The sequence below is a fragment of the Leptidea sinapis genome, chromosome 23 (genome assembly GCF_905404315.1).
Source record: "Leptidea sinapis chromosome 23, ilLepSina1.1, whole genome shotgun sequence".
NCBI lineage: Eukaryota > Metazoa > Arthropoda > Insecta > Lepidoptera > Pieridae > Leptidea > Leptidea sinapis.
In genome coordinates, this window is record NC_066287.1 from 5,350,564 (window position 1) to 5,371,977 (window position 21,414).

The 21,414-nt window shown below is 41.0% G+C and overlaps 1 protein-coding gene and 1 long non-coding RNA gene across 2 annotated transcripts; both read left to right on the forward strand.

Annotated features, from left to right (window-relative positions):
* Positions 1-1,071: 1,071 nt before the first annotated feature.
* On the forward strand, positions 1,072-12,557 carry LOC126971431 (uncharacterized). The gene is made up of 8 exons (XM_050817751.1): positions 1,072-1,215; positions 2,047-2,165; positions 4,783-4,959; positions 5,666-5,966; positions 9,463-9,693; positions 10,459-10,574; positions 11,257-11,320; positions 12,067-12,557. The coding sequence occupies exons 2-8, from the start codon at positions 2,053-2,055 to the stop codon at positions 12,178-12,180; spliced, it is 1,116 nt and encodes a 371-aa protein (XP_050673708.1). The 5' UTR covers positions 1,072-1,215; positions 2,047-2,052; the 3' UTR covers positions 12,181-12,557.
* A 3,529-nt stretch (positions 12,558-16,086) lies between these two features.
* On the forward strand, positions 16,087-18,079 carry LOC126971484 (uncharacterized). Its single transcript, XR_007730900.1, has 3 exons — positions 16,087-16,289; positions 17,280-17,417; positions 17,894-18,079. It is a non-coding gene; the product is annotated as an uncharacterized LOC126971484 (long non-coding RNA).
* Positions 18,080-21,414: the final 3,335 nt, after the last annotated feature.

A 21,414-nucleotide genomic window follows, 5' to 3' on the forward strand; every position in this document is an offset into this window, starting at 1 on the left:
GTGTCAAATATATCGGGACACCAACAACAAGAATTACAGGTACTTTAAGATTGTGGTCGTCTTCATGAAGGTTAAATATAAAAAAAATATCACAAAATAATATCTATTGCATTATAACTCCATAAAAATAAACTACTAAAACCAGAGTAAGTAATGGTAAAAAACTCCGTCTCTGCATGTATATTGTCAATCTTGATAATATGTCAACTGAAGTTAAAGTACACCGAAAGTTCGTTTTCCACAAAAGTATCCATATTTTTGAACACTTGGTGGTTCTTTTGGCGAATTGTGTAAAGCGATACGTGTTGCTTTGAATGTAGCTATGTTAATGACGTTTATGGCGTCGTTATTGGATGACGCTATCTATCTATTTGGTCACTTTCGGTGAATCGACGTGTCTATATGGTAACTATGGGTGTTGCCATGTTTTTTAGTGACGCCGACTGTACCATAAACAGATTGTTCGCAATACACACGCGCACAAATTGATATTTACTAACTCGTGACTATGGTAAGCCCTCGAATTCACCTGGGGCTTATATCAAAAGCAACTATTTCTGCGTATATCATATTGTGTGTATTGATATGTATTGTCGTGGTGATAGACTCACCACAGTGCCGCCTACTAAGATAATCGTGAGCTCAAAACTGTCGCGGAGGAGTTCAATTCAATATAAGTAAGTTTACTGGAACATTTTATCATAGTATCAACAATTTTAATTCAGATTAAATAATGATGATGAAGACGAATTATTTTAATTTTACTTATTTTGAGAAATCTTGAACTGAAATAGAAAATCTTACCATTCTATTGAGTAAGTACCTACTTTTACATACCTATCATAATATATCTACTGGCTGATTATTTCATGACAAACCATTAGTAATGTCAGTTAGTTCATTTATCACAACTGTATGTTGCAGCACTCTTATAACTATATTACCTATATTATACCTTCTAAACATATTTACGAGACGGACACTTTGGTTTTCTTGTGTTTTGAATAAGAATATTCTAAGATCCACAAAAATCTTTCTCTATGACAATAATACAGTCAATAGTGACGTTTGTGTCAGTTCGGACATAAGGTCGCGTGAAGCTGGCGGTGGAGTATCAGCCACCACCACTCGGTCTGAACCCTGGCCACCCTGCTGTGAGCGGTGGCCAGCCCAGGTTCACACGACACTCACAAACCCAGCTCCAGCTACTGCGAGGTACTTTGATTGCAATACATTAGCGGTTATAGATTAACAGTTACGCCCACAGGAACCATAACTTTATTATTTAAATAGTGTTGACGAATGTTGACTTGTTGATAAAAAATGGAAAAATACATATGAGCTGACGTTCTTGCTGTAGTTACATTTAAGTCTTTGATGTCAAGCTTTTATTTGAGGAAATCCTTGATTTATTTTGAATAGTAATCTTGATATTTTGTTTATTTTTTTTTGTAATTAATTCTAGTAGGCTTCATAAGATACATTATATCTTTAAGGGTAAATGTATACACTTCTACAATAAAGTCCCAGCCACTGTTCAGGCATTATCTATAAATAAATTTAAATGTTTTATAAAAAAATGGCTCTGTCGTAAATCCTTTTACTCCACGACTGAATATCTAAATGATCGGACAGCCTGGGACTAGATTGTGATTATTTTATAGCGATAGAAATGACTGTACAATATTGTATATTTTTATTGAAAAGAGCGCAAAAAAAGAATGCTGGGAGAGTTTCTTGCGCCGCTTCTTCTCTCTCAGAGCGCCATTTGTTTCCGAAGCGGTAGTAGTATCTAGTAGTATAAGAAATGACATCAAAAAGAATTGTAAAGGAATCAATTTTGAGAAAATAAATGCCTTTTATGCCTTTTAACTGAACTCACAAAGAATAAACTCATCGATCCTATTTTAAAAGGATATTTGCATCTACGGACCACAGAAATGGCAATCGCTTGAGATTTCGAGGCCCAGGATTCTGATACTAGGTGATGCTTTAAGGGAAGTGTTGTCGATGAGATGATGTTTACATATTTCATGATACCCACAGGACAGGATGTCAGTGACGACATCGGCGTCGGAGGTGGAGCCCAGCCGCGGGCGCACGGCCGACATCATTGACCTGGACCGCTACATGCGAGCCTCCGTGAGGCCCTCCGCCGCCACCCGGTACCCTCACCCTCACACTGATACAGGTTTCACATGCAGATCACCAGAGAGCGGAACCAACGACTATATTAATTTTTTTTGACTATATTTGCTGTTGTATTAAATTATATTTATTATTTTGTCGTAATTAGGTAGGTACTGTAAAAATATTCATCGTTCAGTACCCACTCTGTAGCTGGTACGCACACGAAAACCGAAATAGTACAAAACGAAAGACGAGAGCATCGGATCGCTTCGGAAAATTAAAATAGTTTGTTTTTTTTTTTTAATTGGCAGTTTGTACCTCACTCTATCGTATAAAGTTGTCCTCATCGGCAGACGGCAAGTGAGTTCGAAACGCGAAGTTCTGCGCGAAACTCATTATAATATTATTTAAGTATCTACCGATATGCCAAAATTTGGGGGTCATCCGATTTATCTTATAAAGCTTTGCTTATTTTGGGCGTAACTAAACGCCACTGTTTTCTTTTAGTTAGTCCTACTAATATTATAAATGTGAAAGTTTGTAGGTATGTCTGGATGTGTGTTTGAACTTCTTTAACGCAAAATCTACTCAATAGATATTGACGAAACTTTACAATAATATAGCTTACACACCAGAATAACAAATAGGCTATAATTTATAAAACTATAGTGTGAATTATACAAAATATAAAAGAAGTGTGATTGTTACTAATGAATACAACTAGCGCCATCTCTTATCAACTAGCAAGCAAAAGATCAATACAATTTATATGGCAAAACAACGTTTGCCGGATCAGCTAGTAGGTATATAATTGCAATTTTATAATAATTCTCGAATTACATTTTTTGGCGACATTCCGAATCGAATGATCTATTGATCTGACCTATATGATATTTGTAGGACCTTTATTTATTTGTATGGATCTCCATCAGTTGTACATACTTACTTGTAGAAGGCATGTGCTTTTATCTATTTAAATTTTTATGAAGGTACTACCAATTATAGGAGAACACATCATTGCATAATAATAACAGTGACTTTAATTTGACTATAAAGCTTTATCTCCATTTAATATGTATGCTATAATATAATAATACTAGCTGACCCGGCAAACGTTGTTTTGCCATATAAAGTATAATTCACGCGATAGTTTTATAAGTAATAAAATATTGCCTATATTATAGCCTGTGCATCATTTTGTTCTATTGTCAATAGTTTTTGCAGCGCACGCAAAAATAGGTTTTCGATTTTACACCTTGTGTTACAAAATAGCAATTTTATCACGGATCCCTAATTTTGAAAAAAAACATCTTTGCATTCATCAGCCTTCCTCGATAAATGGACTACCCAACACTGAAAGAATCATTCAAATCGGACCAGTAGTACCAGAGATTAGCGCGTTCAAACAAACAAACACTGCAGCTTTATAATATTAGTATAGATTTTGAACTGTAGGTAGATCCACACAAGACCGGCGGCATTCGTTCGGCAACAAAGCCGCAGATGTTACTCGCCGGCATTGCCGCTGGCCGAACGGTCATTTTGCTCGCTGCTTGGGATAAGATATACGATCTACGTTTATTTTTTTCATTTCACTTTTTTATTATTAATTATAATTGCATACATTGTTACTACTTTCTACATGTCTAATACACTGTCAGTCACAAAAACGGAAACAAAGAGGAACCCTATGCAAAGCCAACCAGTTATCACCGTCTGCTATATAATTTAATTTAATGTTAATAATGAATGAAATAGAACTAAAACTAACAATATTTATCTATATGACTTTAAAGTACTTATACCTATCTTTTAATAAGAAACTTTATAAAATTAAATAGTAATAGATAGAGCAAATGGTAAATGGTTATACATAATTAAATATGTATATTAACTATTAAGTTATATTAATATTGAATTGATAATTTTGTCGGTTTCATCATAGCTTATAATTATAATCATATAATTCGGATAATCACAGCGTTACTGCGGCTTCTGCGGCCTACAGCAGCAATGGTATAAAAAATTGGCTATATATCGGCGGCAAAGCCGCCGGCATGTGTGGATCCACCTTAATAAAGACCTGTTGTTGTTATTAACTGTGTGGTTAATATATTATGGGTATGTTCCGATATGCACTGCGACCACTGTACAGTGTGACGTCAATTTAGTATACTGTGAAGCCGTTCCTTTATAGCTAGTTATACTGGTTATTATTTAAAACGGAACGCGATCCCGTATACTGTCAGCCACATTTTTTGACGCAGCATTCAAATGAGTGTATTAAAGTTTTCTAGTTCATTAAAAAATAACTGTTGTTGGAGTACTGTCAAATTAAAGATATTTGGGATTAAACAGTAGGTATTGTTTATAAATCGTGACGCACTCGAGTGGTTTTGAATGATCACGTGATCAAAGTACTGCGAGTACCTTACCTCGAAAACGCCAGTGCTCACAGTAGAATATGGCGGCGATTTATGACGTCATATATTTCCCTAGGGTACTGCGGCAGTATACTGGCAGTCCATAACGGAACGAATTTTTCTACAGTGATAGCACTGTGCAGTGCTCGCAGTGCATATCGGAACATACCCATTATGTTTGTCGAGTTTGAGTTGGAGTGTCAGGTGTCAGGTGTCAGTTGGTTGTCAGCGGCGAGCGGTTCGTGGTGGACGGTGGAGTGGCGGGACGACGCCGCGTGCTGCCCGCCGGCCGGAGCGAGCCCAGCTCTAGCAGCGGGGAGGGGGGCGGGGGACGCTCCAAGCGGGTGTCGCACGACTCCGGCGTGTCGGACGGCAGCTACGTACGGCGCAAGCAGCGAAGCCGCAAGTGAGTGTTTTATGATACAAGAGCTTCGATCAAATTTAGTTGAGGTTCATCTTTGGATACAGATAAAATAATGATGACCGATGACGTTCTACTTTTGGAGCTTTATTCACCCCCTTCACGAAATTCGTTATGTAAAGAAACCCGACCTCTCTCAAATTCAGCAAACCATCGCCTCACGGTGCTCAAGCAAGGTGCTTCTCTCCCAAAAGCATTTTGAAGACGATCGGCACAATCTTGCGGAGAGAGAGAACTTTTAAAATCTTTTCGACTTAATTCTATTTTCGTTGCGTACATAGAACTTTGATGTGTGATAAAAAACAATTGACAAATGATTTCCCGGCAATTGTTTTCTTTCATTACTAAGAAGGTTGCAACGTTTCAAAAAATATAACAATCGAAATTCAAATAGTTCCGAGAAGCTAGAACTGCAAAACTTTTAGTATGCCCTGTGTATGTTGAAGGTCATATCTATTTTATGGAAATAAGTGACAAACGAGCCACATATGATCTGATGTGAAGCGGCATCATCTGCTCGTAATACCTAAACACCGCCCACTATATACTAATGCAGCCGTTATTTTAAAACTTATAGGATGTGCCACACTACAACACTTCAGAATCGGAACACAGCAAACGGTTGTGGTAGTTCTGGTGTCAGTACTACTGCGGAAATAGATAGGAACTAAATTTTATGATTGTTTTCCAGACGCATAGTCGAACCGTGCGCTAGAAGTCGAGAAGGGACGGTGAGCCGGCACTCGTCGTCGTCGCTGCGTGAGTTCCGCGCGGTCTGTGAGAAAGCTCTGCGCGAGCAACAGGAGCAGATCTCGCGCGTGGCGCAGCTCTGTGAGAAGCTGGCAACACCACCCCCGCCCCGCCCTCCCGAAACCGCGGCCGCTCCGCACAAACACGAGTCGACTAAGAAAGTGAAGTGCGTGGCCTCATCAACCGACAGCAGTGTTAGTTACAGCAGTCGGACTTCTGACAAACGGAAAGCTAAACATAAGGTTCCTATTTCACCTGCCGATATCTGTAAACACCGTGTCCAACGATCACTACATGTTTATGTACATGTTGTACGTAGTCCGGGCTGTCGGGATTATGGTAATAAACACAAATAATGACTCAACTCGACAGAGCAGCAATAGAGTGTACTAACGAAGTAGAGCGGCGTCGTCCCCCCGCCCGCGCCCTCTGCGCACGTACTGATTCCTTCCATTGCGAATCCGTAATTATTTTTAATCGTGTCCTGTACATAAAATCAGTTGCACGCTGTTTGTGGGCTCGTGCAACAACACGAATTTAATAGTGAAATTAGAACATTTTTAGTTTTATACATAGATACGGCCAAACCGTGCTGTAAATAGCTGCGCGTCAGCATCTTATAACATGTTTTTACGACATCACTCGCATATTTTTTTTTAGATACTTAGCGAGAGAACAAAATAGTTGACACAATTTGTGTTTAGCTTCAAATAGCTCACCTTGCATTCAACCTGCATCGCGGTTTCTATGAAGATTTAGAAATTTATTTAGGTAAACGATGATGCATGCCTGAAACACAAACAAAACACAAGAGACAAAAGACAAAATTGAAATGTACGAGCAAAACATTACCTGAGACCTTTTTAAATTTATGAAGTTTATATCCAATCAGTTCATTTAGGAATACTGCAACCCCGATTAAAAAATCTGAGCAAAACACATCAAGGTTTCGCTCTCAACTATAATATGCTCCTCCAAATCTTTCCTATTCATGTCGAAATCTTTAAAACCTACTAGGAAGAGAATATTGTGTTGTTGGCTTTGTACACTTGGCTTCTGTTTGTGATCTGTATGATTTTAATTTTAGTACGGTTTGTAGTATTTTAAGTACTTAAGTATAAAGAAACGGACTCGAGTGTCCGCGTAAGCGGACGCCCCATACCGACTAAAACCTCCTCTGAGCTGTTAGCAGCCCTGGCTTTCACAGCGAAGTAGGACGTGGGCCGTGGAGGCCGCAAAGACTACGCAACAACAGTCGCGGGGCGTCTCCTAAGGAGACTCGAACCTCAGACCGGCTGTGTGCTTGTGGGAAGGAGAGAGAATGAAAATGAAAATGAAGATGAAAAATAAAATAATGATATTGAAGAACTGTTCATGTAGGTTTAAAAACCAAGGAAGATCCGAATGATATGTGCACCTCTTTAGTATAAAGTCGTCAGTTTTATTAATTGGAAAATCCATGTCTTATCGGTTTTAAATAACCGACCAGGATGCGATCGTGCTCACTCGCCTAACCGAATTGAAATGATTGATTTACCGCGTGCCGGTACAGTTTGTAAGCCCTGCCTACTACTGTATAGTTCTAGTTGCGGATTATTTTATTCCGTCAGATGCGCTTCCTTGCCTTATATATGCATTCACTGCTTATATATTTAGGTTTGAATATAAAATTCAATATGATAATGGGCAGGGCATATAGCTCTAAGGACAGATAGCCGTTGGGGCAGTAAAGTCCTCGAATAGCGACCACGCCTTGCGACCTGGAACACGCACTGCTGAACGTAGCCAACAAAAGATGGACTAGTAGTCTTGTCAAGATTGCCGCAATAGGTTGGATGAGGAAAGTACAGGACCAATTGTCGTGGAGATCTTTTTGGAGGACTAATGTCCAGCAGTGGACGTCTCTGGGCAGCTTTAGTGATGATAAAAAATAGAAATTTTACCATTAGGAGGATCCTTAACACAGGTTGCCGGCTAGATTATGGGTACCACAGCGGCGCAGAAATTGTCTGCGTTTCAGTCTGAAGGGCGCCGTACCTAGTGAAACTTCTGGACAGATGATATAAAATCTTATGTCTTAAGGTTACGAGCGCAATTGTAGTGCCGCTCATAATTTTGTGATTGTTCAAGAACCCCCGAGCGGCACTGCATTTTAATGGGCAGGGCGTATCAATTACCATCAGCTGAAAGTCCTGCTCGTCTTCCCTTATTTTCATAAAAAAAATGAAACAGGATACAGCGCGATGGTTCTCGCATGATTCGAAGAAAAAGCTATGCATACTTAAATTCAAATTCAAATAGTTTATTTCTCAAAATAGGATAACCGCATCACTTTTTGAAGTCAAGAAAATATACAAATAATAGAATAATACAGTCCTACTGCTAAATTATTATAATATTATTTACATTGCTTTAATCCCATGCACTTTTATCTGTTACATAATCTTTAATTGTATAATAAGCTTTTTTTTAATTGTAGTTTGCAAATTTCTTCAGGGATTTTATTATAAAAACGGACACATTGTCTTCTGAATGATTTGTCTATTTTCGTTAGCCTTGTGTGAATCAGAGCAAGATTATGTTTATTTCTAGTGTTGCACTTATGAATGTCACTGTTTTTTTTTAAAACGATCTATATTTTTATGCACAAATATTAGGTTTTCAAATATGTATTGACATGGTACTGTTAATATGTTGGTCTCCTTAAATTTATCTCTCAACGAATGTCTACTGGACAGATTGTAGATTGCTCGAACAGCTCTTTTCTGCAGCACAAAAATCGTTTGAATATCACTAACGTGTCCCCACAGTAATATACCGTAAGACATAACAGTATGGAAATAACTAAAATATACGACACGTGCCGTGTCTTCGTTTGTGAGCTGGCGAATTTTCCTTACAGCAAATGCTGCAGAACTAAGTCTATTCGCCAAACCAGCTATATGTGGACGCCATTGGAGTTTTGCGTCTAAAGTAATACCCAAAAAAACTGTGGTGTCTACAAGTTCCAAGTACTCCCCGTTCACAAGTACATTTGAATTCACCTGACTGACATTTGGGGTTATGAATTTAATACATTTAGTTTTCTTACTATTCAAAAGCAAATTATTAGCATTGAACCAATGAACAATTTTGGACAAAGCATTGTTTACATCATCCAAGACTGATTCACGTCTTTTAATCTTAAATAAAAGGGATGTGTCATCAGCGAATAGAACAATTTCATGATTATCCTTAACAACATATGGCAAATCATTTATATAGATCAAGAATAGAAATGGACCAAGAATTGAACCCTGTGGGACACCCATTTTTATGGTTGATCCAGGGGCGCGCTTTCCATTTATATCAACAGTCTGAATGAATACTGCGTTAGCAACGTTGCCTCTTAGCTTAAGGAAAGGAGTTGATAGTTCCTACATACATTTAGGTAGTTGCTGGAATGATAGATCTGCCTCGAACGGTAACACAGACATTTTACGAAACGTTTCTGGATGCGTATTTTTCATATAGAGGGCTCCATATCTGTAATGCATATTCCAGGTTTGTACTACGAAAAGATACAAAAAGGTATCCTCCTATGAATCTTTATGCAGCTAGATGAGGTGCAATTGTTTTTTGCCCATGGAATCTTAAGCATCCTGGAAACAATGGGTCCACTCAGTAAAATAAGTAAGGCTGTCGCACCAGACAGGCTTAAAGACACAGCAAACTAATGAACAGCCTTTTGTCTCGCAGCCGGACTCGTGCAAGACGTACCAGCTGATAATGACAAAGTTGGATGACTTGGGGCGTGTGTTTGCGACGCGGCGTGCGATCGCCGGTCAACCCCTGAGCCCTGCGGGTCCCCTGTACCCCACGTACCCCAAGCACCTCACGCCCCGCCCACTCTACGTGTCCTCGGGCTCGGTATCTGTGTGCGATAAGCTGGTCTCCACGGAGCCCATGAAGTACGCGGCCGATAAACAGGTGGCTTGCTGATTATTAACTATAATATAAGAGGTAAACCAAAATCGCGGGACATACATGGGGGTGATTCAGAAGACCCACTTGACACAATTTTTGGGACATCCTGTTTACTATAACACTGTTCTTTTTAATCTTTGTCTTTCAAGCCTTACTTGGTGGGGTCACCGGCAGAAGGAAAAAGGCCAGATAGACGACAATGTCACCGTCTCGTCCTTTGACTCGCGGTCAAAAACCGACTAAATGGGGAGCGGTAGACGACGACGAGCATGATGTCCGGCATGACAAGTAATGATGACACACTACGTCTCCTTTTCTCGTCACTCGTCCGGTGTCTGTGGCATTGATTGTTTCATGTGAAATACTTTCGTTTTAAGACTCCCGGCGGCCATTTTTAATGATCACCATCATTTTCGCTTTACAAAAGAATGCTTTCTGTCTACAAATCTTTGCTTTGTTTTTCCAACCAAAACCAAAAAACGCTTTGTTTAACTAAAAATTTTGACTTATATTCAAAAAATACGGTCCAGTTGTACCTGGTTTTTAACACAGTTGATAAATAGCATTAATTTGTGCTTCACTTCTTCATTTCAACTTAGATTGTTATCTATATATGAGAAATAAAAAAAATTGCCTCCGTATGCAGCAATACTCGCTTTTGCTACACTCGACAAATACTTAATTTCAGGTGATGTAATGACAAAATTGCTTCCAACTTATGGAAACTGCTAGGTTTCATTTCTAAGTATTTAGTGATAATTGTTTAAGGTGACACTGACAAGCAAGTCTGCGGTGGTATCACCATCTCGGCTGGCAATCGCGCGCACCAACCAGCTGGACATTATGCCTGAACATCCTCGACGTAATAATATTGTGGTGGAAAGGTAGGCGATGAATAAACAAACAGTGTCTTATGTTTCCATTTATCAAAAATAGAATATTTGTTTGTGAGAAAATAATAATAAACTTATTTTGCCACAATTGCTTAATTATATTTTACTTTTAATGTACTTATGGATGTAAATACTACGTAATTAGTGGCGGGACTGCCTAAGCAAAAATTTAAATTTAATTTAGTATGAAACGTGCAGTCATTTGACATAAGTTTGCAATAGTAGTAATTACAGTATGGCGATTGGTGACGAAGTATAATCCGGCTAAGTTTGAAAGCGAACAGTTGCAAATGTAGTGACTTCGGCTATCTCCGTTTTTTACAAGATTATAGCCGTCATCTGTCAATCTACCAATGACTGCACGTTTCATACAATCGAGTGAATCGCTTTTTTCTTAGAGAGTTTCGCTAGGCTGCAGTTCAGACTGATCCAAACGTCACACAATGGGGTCACTGAAAATCAATGTTGTGCTCATTAAAGTATGGATGTATCTGAGCAGACTCCAGTTTTGGAAGACCGGTGCCACACAGATTATTTAGTATTGTATATTTTTCTTTTCTGTTTTTGTATTTAAGATTAGCTAATATTTGTTTTCATTAACTTTGTTTGTTTGAATATGTGCTAAACTTTTATTCAAAAATAAATTCATTTTCATTTCATTTTACATTGGCAGTGTGGTTGAAAGCGGTGCGTTCGAGTCCCAACCCGCCGGCGATCACGACGACGAACAAAGCACGGTAAGCCAGTGGCTGAGTTCACCAGAACACTCTTCAATAAACGAATATTGAGGACATACTACACACTACTAACCCAGATGACAGTCTGGGAGTACCAGGAGTGCTCTCATATCAGAGACTGCACGTGATGCTATTCGGCGTTAGTTTGACGACAAGCGTTATATGGATGAGAACCTGGAGTCCTATTACCATTAGAATTAGTACCAACCTTCTTCTCGCCCTGCATCGTTTGATAGGGGAGGAGGAGCTCGAAAGAATATTTTGATTTGAATTTCTTAAGCTGGTTGACAGGCGATGAATTCGAGCGCTCGAATGGTATTACCAAGGCTGCTTATGAACCATTAAAAATATAGGAAGCTAATAATAAGTTACCGAATTTGCCCGAATGATTGCCAAATTGAAGTGGCAGTGCTCAGGGCACAGACAGTTCGACAGACAGATGGCCATTGGGTCAGTAAAGTCCTCGTACGGCGACAACGTACCGTAAGACGCAGTGTTGGTTGGCCCCCTACAAGATGGACTGACTAACTGGTCAATATCGCCGAAATACGTTGGATGAGGGCAACGCAGAACCGACCGTCGTGGAAATCTTTAGGGAGGCCTTTGTCCAGCAGTGGACGTCTTCCGGCTGATGATGTTGATCAATAGGAAGCTCAGTGCATACTGCAAACTAAGCCTTCTCATATATAAATAATAATCATGAACTATCTAATTCAAAAGAACCAAATATATCATATTACTTCCAGGCAAAGGGCTGCGACAGGCCCGGGGGGCGCACCCCCTCGCTGTGTGCGATCTGCCGCAGCTACTGGCGCGCCGTATGCCGGCTCCTGCCCAGCTACTTTACCAAGCAGTGCTGACTGAATCGGCACACCGCTGCCGGGATATCCTTGTTGCTCTACTGGGCAGCATCCGCGAGCACAATGCCTGTGATATAGACCCCCTAAGACCCTTCAGTTACTTTGTCATAAGTCATATACCCCTCCTCGCTGGAGTGTCGTCTCACATTTTGCCTCTGACAGAATTAACAGCAGTTTTATTAATTTTATAATTTATATCATTAAATTTAACACTGAGAACACAAAGCAATAATTATGTTACCATAATATCGATATCGACTATACCTATATGTAAATATAGAATATTTTAGTTGTATTTTAAATTATTTTCATATTTCGACATGTCCCGTCGTGAACTTATGACCCTTTTTGAAGTGTGACGAAATAATTTAATATTATAGTTGTTCCTGGTTGTCCCCTAATTAAAATGACAGACAAGGCAGGAATAAAAGGCTTTTTTGTTTTTTTTTTTATTTATTTTATAATTGGTTAAGAACCGCTTGTAAATAATTTATTATCAAATCAAAAATATTTCATTTCATAGGTAAATTACATAACACTTGAAATATATCTTTTTTTTCATACAGCTCATTCAGAAGGCATTCTCCTTGAAGAAGAGCAAGAAAAAATAAGGTTGCGTTAGCAAATTACAAATTATTTCAATTACAATAATATATGCAAAGTCATGCAACAAAAGTACTCAAACGTCAAATACTAAATGCCTTACACGACGTGTCTCCGGATAAAGGCATTATGCGAGCATTTTATAATTTTTTTATATAAAAAAGTATAATAACTCAAACAAAATAAAAGAAATAAAAAACATGTGACTTCCCGGTGACAGGATCACCCAGCCACCACAAGAAGCACCCGTTCACGAGCATGAAACAGGTATCGTTATGATGTGCCATGATACCAACAGATCTGGTCATGACAACTTGGTTAAACTTAGTATCCCTTTACAAGAGAGTGGGAGGAGGTGGAGGGAAGAGAAGTGGGGTGCCCCCCCCCCCCCTGATACTACTCCCATTACAAGGTAATGGACCTCTCCCAAGGAAAAAAGTGTTATAACCTAACCTCAAACTAAGAAAATGTAAAGGGTCGGGTACCCCGACTTTTTTCACTGATATACTTAAAACCAAGGTCACTAAAAGTAAAAATTTAATTTCTACACAATATTTTGAGCTTGATGATTGTATTGATGACCTTAAATTCTTTTTACAAATTTATTTGAAAAAGAATAAGAAATTGAATTTTTTTGATGGCATGGTCTGTATTAGTGAGGACGAATTGAAATATACACGCTGTTCATTGATGTTGTGGATATAGAATACATATATTACATTACCGACTTATTTACGGGTTTTATATCTTAAATATTAGTTACATAATCTCCTACAATGTTTCTTCTACATATCAATGCTATGTTGGACACCTCTAACCCTAAACCCCATTTCTCGTATCAGCTCTTCGACAACACCTCCCTTAAAGCCTCGCCTTGTATTGGAATACTGGGTCTCGCAACCTCGAGCAATTGCCAATTCCGCGTTCATTTAGAATGCAAAGCCAAATAATATAACCTTTTATACAATACTTCAAGCCGGCCCATATTCTAGCGCTCTACAAAGCGCAGGTTCGGCCACATATGGAGTTTTAAGCGCACCCCAAAATTAGCGTGAACCATTTGACCGAATGCAACGGAGAGCTGCTCGAATTGTCGGGGATTAATTAGTACTCTGTGAATATCTAGATTACCTGGCGTTGCGTAGACACGTCGTTTCATTACGTGTCTTCTACCGCATCTATCATGGGGAGTGTTCCGACGTGCTGTTTGACATGATTCCTGCCGCCGAATTTCACCTTCGCACGACACGCCACTAATTGGGATATCATCACCACCATCTGGATGTGTTGCGTTCCTCCATAGTGCGGTTTTCAAGGAACTTTCTTCTACGTACAATCAAGTTGTGAAATGAGCTTCCTCATGCGGCCTACGAGCCTTTAAGGTTTGTACGGTTCTGTGTTTCCACTGGTGTTGCAGAATAATATGAGCGGCGGTGATCACTTAAAATTGGGTGACCCGTACGCTCGCTTGTCCTTCTGTTCCATAAAAAAGCATAATAAAGAAATTTTATTCGTCCAAAATAATTTCAAAATACATCAACATCTTATGCCAGAAACAAAAATAAACTGCCACTTCCAGCCTCAGTAAGATCGACAGATCATTTTTCGGCTTTTGCGTTCGATTGAATAAAATTATGGAAATGTCCATCAAAAGTGGCAATGAGTTTCTTGCCACCAAAGGCACAAATTTTCCGAAGTGGTGGTAAATGGTCAAGTGTACCACTTTTATTATTATAACGGTCATTTGTTTGACTTACAATCTAGATGACTCAATTGATATTGATTGATTTACTGAATAAAGCAAATTGGAAATTATAAGGAATTGAGAAGATAAAATTGTTAATTTCTGCTCCATTTGACTTTCAAACTAATTGCTATTAAATTAACATAGTTAGTTTCAGTGTGAAACTGCCGTTTTGTTATGCTATGCATTAAAATAAAACCGAGTTTTACAGAATAGATATTGGATTGTTTGATTTTACTTTTTCATTCGGCTTTAGTAGTAAACATGGCTTTGGTAGAGCTGGTCTAGTACTCTTGATGCTTGACAGATCGACGCTACCCTGTCACGGGAAAATCTATGATGGATACTTTGAAAATTAGAGTAATATATGAATACGAGTGAATACTGGGTGGAACAATCGCAGCAGAAACAGCTCACACGATCAGAGATGTGTTTGGAGAGGATAATATACGCACCGTGCGGTCTTGGTGTCATCACTTCCGAATACTTAACTGGAAGAGTGAACTCCGAGGGATACCAGCTACTAAAATAAATAACGATGATTGCGATAGTGGGAGCCGATAAGCATTAAACTACCAAGAATTGGTAACAAGTTTGATGTAAGCATTCCCACAATATTCAGCCATTTGCATCAAATTAGTAAAATAAGAAAGCTTGAGAAATGCGTTGTGTGCTACTGTAGGTCTGATGAGTGGGGTGGCGTAGTGGATTCCTCGTTTGTCCTCGGATTGCGCGGTTCTGTGCCCTCACAAGAATATGATGACAGGGATCCTACTATGGTAGAGCCGACTCGCTGCGACAATTCACAAACCTAGATACGTTGTACAATTAGTGTCTTTGACTCGACTTATTACTGCACATTGCAATGCTGGCTGCAAAAAGGTCTGCAAAAAACATCGAATTATTTTCTGCAAAGTCAAAGTTACAGTCAAATAAACTTTATTCAATTCCGATTATACTATACCACATACTTACACTTGACAAAAGTGTTAAAAATCTAGTTGAATATGAGTGGAGGGAACGGAATTATACTAAAACTTTTACGATGGGTGACCATATACAACAAGTTCTGCGCGTCTCCGCTGATGAGGAAGGGCGGCCCTCCGCCCTTGTGTAACTAGACATCCATGGTCGGGGTCTGTCCATCCTCCGCGCCTCCGGCTTTTATAAAACACACACACACACAAGTTGTGGTCAACTGATTAGCTTCTGTCACAGTGCAGTGATAAAAAATGGTCATTGTAATAAAGTCCGTGTGCATACTTGCGCTGTACGTTATGGAACAAGATATTTATACCTTAGGAACTACAAAGTATTCGCGAGTATTTGTGTACTGCTCTTGTATAGTAGTTATTTTCATTACGTTCAATACGTGATTCGTTTCATACCCTTGCGTTCTGGCGTTGGGTGTATATAATGGAAAGACGTCTTCCAGATACTACAGAGCAATGTTTAACTCTCAGTCTACGCGCGATACTCTGTCATGGTAATTATTCTGTGCCGCACTCATCATTTTGTCTGTCATTATTCTTTCCACAAAACTGGTCGAAATCTAAAAAAAAGAACAAACACCACATCATCCATGACAGTCGCAGAACAAAAGAAATTTTCAGTGTCACAACCAAATTGACTGTAAATATGAAAAACTAAAATAAATTTAACAATATGTTGGCTGAAAACCACACGAAAACGAAACAATAAATTAACAAACATGAAGAGTGCTGACTTTGGAATATTATTTTTACTCTACCTGCTGTTCCAGGTTGGTTGGAAATTGTGTTATTAAGGTCCTCTGTCATTTTAGTTCTAGCAATAGATGCTGAATCTGTTAATCATTATAATTAATACATATCACTAGATATTTATCATTATCTGTAGTTCAGCGGTACTCTAGATGTAGAGCAGCATTTCGTGTCCGCGCAGGATGAAATTCTTCTCGGGCACTCTTGAGTCGCGCATAACATTTAATTACCAACATAATATTGTTACAAATATTAAGGTTACAAAAATGCCATTGTATGCTTAGGATATTATGTATCAATTAGGATTCCATACTTTAAAATTCACAAGGGATTTCATGCCACATACATATTGTGTAGTCTGCGAAATACTTCTACGTATATTTTAATTATTTTCCTAATGTTTTAGATACTTCGGAGTTATTATTGTAAGGAAGATAGGTAACTATCTTTACTCTTGCAGATTGTGTTTCCAATAGATTTTGCCTATAGCACGGACTAGTAAAAAAAGAAGGACTCCCCGCCGCTCCGCGTCATATATCCACAAATACTTTTATAGTATTATTTTTACACTTTCTCACAACGCACGACGGCATTTTTAAAATATTTTATTGCGACGCAAACTGATTCTCACAGACAATGACATCTCATCATCATGAATCTCATAATGGCGGCCGATCGGCTTGTATTAGTGTATGCGTGGGGCTATGTATTTACACGTTTATTGGCTTATTTCGTGCCTCACTGTTATGTAAGGTGACACGGAGTCCTCCTTATTTTACTTATCCGTGGCCTATAGCAGTCTTATAGCCAGATATAGTCCCTGGACATATGACTAATATTACTTATACTTCACTAAGATCATATTTCAATTTTAATTAACTTTAATCTCTATAAGCAAGAAGCATCAATTTCAGATTGCTATGTGACGACCTGCTTGGGAGCCAACCACGTCACTGCGCTCTCGCTGTCCTCTGTGTTTGTTGACTTGGGCCGCTCGTTTTTGTTCGCAGGTGGTTGGTGCGTTTGCTTGCAAGAAAAAGTCTTCCTGTAGGCCGCCGCGGTGTCCCGGAGGCTGCAAGCCCAAGTACTGGTGATCATCACGAACACGACCACGAAAAAACAACACTGAGTCATCTGCACGTCTTTAGGTAACGCTATCGCAGCACCTCACGTCACACGTCACCCCATCTCAGCTGATCCTCCGACTCATGCAGTACTAACTTCACTAGCCGTGAAGGTTTAGCCTTCGCACATCATACTCTAGACCAAATCAAATTAAAATTGCTTATTCATTTTATTTTATTAAATGACACTTATGAATATCAAAAGTTGTGCATTTTACCACTACGGAATATATTGATCTGTAATGTGAAGTGCCAATAAACTCATTGCCGTGCGTTTAAATCATTAAGACGGCTTCATACAAGTGACAGTAGGGCGTAAGTTCCTCGACAGTCAACCCGTGCTTTGAAAGGACTGCTAAGCGTTAACGATCAATGAATGTATGGACTATGAAATGCAATCGATATCACATTTTATCGGCGCAACTTAATACTCTGGGTCATTGACCGTATTTCCGTCTGCCGTAGCTGTACTGGTAGCGTGAGTGTTGTCGCTGTTGCAGATGGTGCTACTCGGGACGGCGTGGTGGTGGCTAGCCTGGTTGCTGCTGCAGCTGGTGCAGGAGGGGCGTGCCTGCAAGAGGCGCACGATCTGCCGCCCGCCGCCAGGAGGCCGCCCGGGCTGCGCGGGCCGCGGCTGACCAGCCACCTGCCCCCCGCCGACATGAATAAATTAACATTTTACTGACTGTGGCCTTTTACTGTCCCAACAGTTACCGTTATATTAGGGAGTAGATGACGGAACGAACACAATTTGTACCTGTTGTAAGGCGCACTGCCGCTAAGACGGTGTATCACACACATATAGGCGGTGGAATTCGGTGGCAGGAATCAGGTTGAACAGCTCTTCGGAACACTCCCCGTGATAAAAGCGGTAGAAGACACACAATGAAGCGACGTCTCTACGCAACGCCAAGTGATCCAGCCGTTCACAGAGTACTGGGTCCCCGACAATTCGCGCTGCTCTGCGTTGCACGCGGTCAAATGGATCGAGCTGATACTGGGGTGCGCCAAACCAGAGATGACAGCAATACTCCATGTGTGGCCGAACCTGCGCTTTGTAGAGCGCTAGAATATGGGCCGGCTTGAAGTATTGCCGTGCTCTATTGATGACGCCTAGCTTCTTCGAAGCCAATTTGACTTTGCCCTCCAGATGGCCACGGAATTGGCAATCGCTCGAGATTTCGAGACCCAGTATTCCGATACTAGGCGAGGCTTTAAGGGAAGTGTTATCGAAGAGCGGTGATACGACAAATGGGGTTTTTTTAGTGGTAAACGCGCAAACTTGAGTCTTCTGGGGGTTAAATTGGACAAGGTTCAATTTACCCCATTCTGCGACCGACTCGAGAGAGGACTCGATAGAAGACACAAGTTTCTCCCGGCACTAGTCGACGTTTTCCCGAGAGAGACCTGCATGGCCCGTGTATACGGCATCACTAGTGCTGTCGTCTGCATAGCAATGTACGTTGCAGGTGTCCAACATATCATTGATATGCAGAAGAAACAGCGTGGGAGATAGCACACAACCTTGGGGCACTCCAGCGTTCACGGGCTTGGGATTCGAGCAAAAACCGTCGACTACGACTTGTATGCTGCGCCCAGTGAGGAAGCTGGAGGTCCACTTGCATAAACTCTCGGGAAACCCAAATGATGGAAGTTTAGAGAGGAGCGCCTTGTGCCATATACGATCAAAGGCCTTCGCTATATCCAGGCTAACTGCCAGGCCTTCCCCTTGCTTTCAATAGCCGCCGCCCATCTATGTGTTAGGTATACCAGAAGATCGCCAGTTGACCGACCATGGTGAAAGCCGTATTGTCGGTCGTTGATCAACTGGCGACCCTCTAGGTATACCAAAAGTTGGTGGCTAATTATGCTCTCCATTATTTTGCAGAGCAGGGAGGTTATAGCAATAGGCCTGTAGTTTGCCGGATCCGAACTGTCTCCTTTTTTTTGGATCAGATGGACAAGGGCTGACTTCCATGAGTCAGGGACTACGCCTTTGGAATAAGAATGCCGGAATAAACGCGTTAGCACCGGCGTCAACTCAGGGGCACACGTTCTAAGCACGATTGGAGAAATGCCATCCGGCCCGCTCGACTTCCTGACGTCCAACAAAAACAGAGCTCGCCTAACAGTTTTCTGTCTCAACTGTATTTCAGGCATAGAGCTCTGACACCGCGGGATGGTCGGCGGTGTTTTTCCGTTGTCGGCAAGAGTCGAGTTGGAGATCGGCTTTCTCTTTTGCCCTATGGGCCAGGGTGTCATTCCTCATGTGCAACGGCGGCATGGACGGCTGGTTGAAGTTACCGAGAGCAGCTTTCGACAACGACCAGAACTTGCGTGTTCCGGTCGGGTAACTGAAAAGCTGCTCGCCGATTTTGACGATGTGCTTTGACTTCGCACGGGCGATTTGCCGCTTAAAAAATCTGGAGGAACGGTTAAATTTCCACTTAAGAACTTTGCAGTTCGGATCCTGCCCATCGCCGCAACCCAAGTTCGATACGCCTGTTTTTTGCAGTCAGATGCTGCTTTAACTGACGCATCGAACCAGGGCTGTGATCTGCCACCGATCGGTACAACAGAGCTTGGTATAAAAATATCCATGCCCTGCAGTATCACATCGGCAAGCTCCGCCGTCAAATTAGGTCTATGGACTTAGACATCCTAAGTCCCACCTCTCCAACACACTACCCGGATAACGTAGCACACTCTCCCGATATTTTAGACATCGCCTTGGTCAAGGGTGTCGCTCTTAATTTAAGGGCGATCGAACCACTCGATGACCTGGGCTCCGACCATCGTCCAGTCTCCCTCAAGCTCGGGCCCCATGCCCCCACCCCTACCACCACTCACCCTAAAACCCTCACCAACTGGGAGGGTTATAGGGAGTCTCCTGCATCAACTTTTGATGCTCCCAATTCACCATATGCAATCTCGTCCAACTATTTCGATAGTACGGATAAGATTGACATCACGGTAAAAGCACTTACCCAAACAGTGCAGTCCGCTCTCCATGACAACGAGCGGGTGGTTAAGGTTAACAACCATAAGCTCCCGCTTGATGTCATGAACCTCATTAGAGCCAAGAATGCAGCTCTCAGAAGAGCCGCCAAGTACCCAACGCCCAACTATAGGTCACGCGCTAACTTCCTCCAGAGCCAAGTTAGGTTACGTCTCTCCGAATTGAGGAATTCCAATTGGGATTCACTCATGGAGAACATTTCCCCTTCACACCAGGCGTATTACAAAGTGGCGAAAGCCCTTCGTACTGACGCAATATTCCACACTCCGCCTTTGATACGCCCCGACGGCAGTACAGCTTTCGAGGACAGGGATAAAGCGGAGTGTTTTGCTGAAAGCATTGCTTCACAATGCTCACCCAGCACTTCTTCTTTTGAACCCCTCCACGTAGCGTCGGTGGAGAATGAGGTCAGCCGTCTGAACTCATTGCCTCTCACCGACGATCCCATTCCAACTACTGTAGAGGAGGTTAAATCCATCATCCGTGGATTAAAACCTCGCAAAGCTCCAGGAGCTGACGGTATTTCCAACCTAGCGCTCAAACACTTCCCCGAGCAGATGATCTTCTTTCTTGTCCTCCTCTTCAACGCCTGCCTCGACTACTGCTTCTTTCCAACCGCTTGGAAAGAGGCCATAGTTATAGGGATTCCTAAACCAGGGAAACCCTTCAATATCCCCTCCAACCATCGCCCCATCAGCCTCCTCAAGGCTATGGGGAAAATCTTTGAACGGGTTATTCTGTTCCGTATGAGAAAGCATCTCTTTCCAACGGACGGCCCTCCCTTAATAATACATCAACAATTCGGCTTTCGTGCTAAACACTCTTGTTCTCAACAAGTCCACCGCATTGTAGAGTACATCTACAGCGGGTTCTATCCCAAACGTAAGCAGACAATCGTTGTCTTCTTCGACGTCGCAAAGGCTTTTGACAAAGTCTGGCACGAAGGCCATTAGGCCTTATATAGGCCATTAGGCCTTATATATTAATATAAACTCCACGCTC

Coding starts and splice junctions, on each gene's coding strand:
- LOC126971431 (XM_050817751.1), top strand. CDS start 2,053: ATGTCAGTGACGACATCGGCGTCGGAGGTGGAGCCCAGCCGCGGGCGC. Junction 9,694..10,458: donor AGTACGCGGCCGATAAACAG/GTGGCTTGCTGA, acceptor TAATTGTTTAAG/GTGACACTGACAAGCAAGTC. Junction 11,321..12,066: donor ACGACGACGAACAAAGCACG/GTAAGCCAGTGG, acceptor TATTACTTCCAG/GCAAAGGGCTGCGACAGGCC.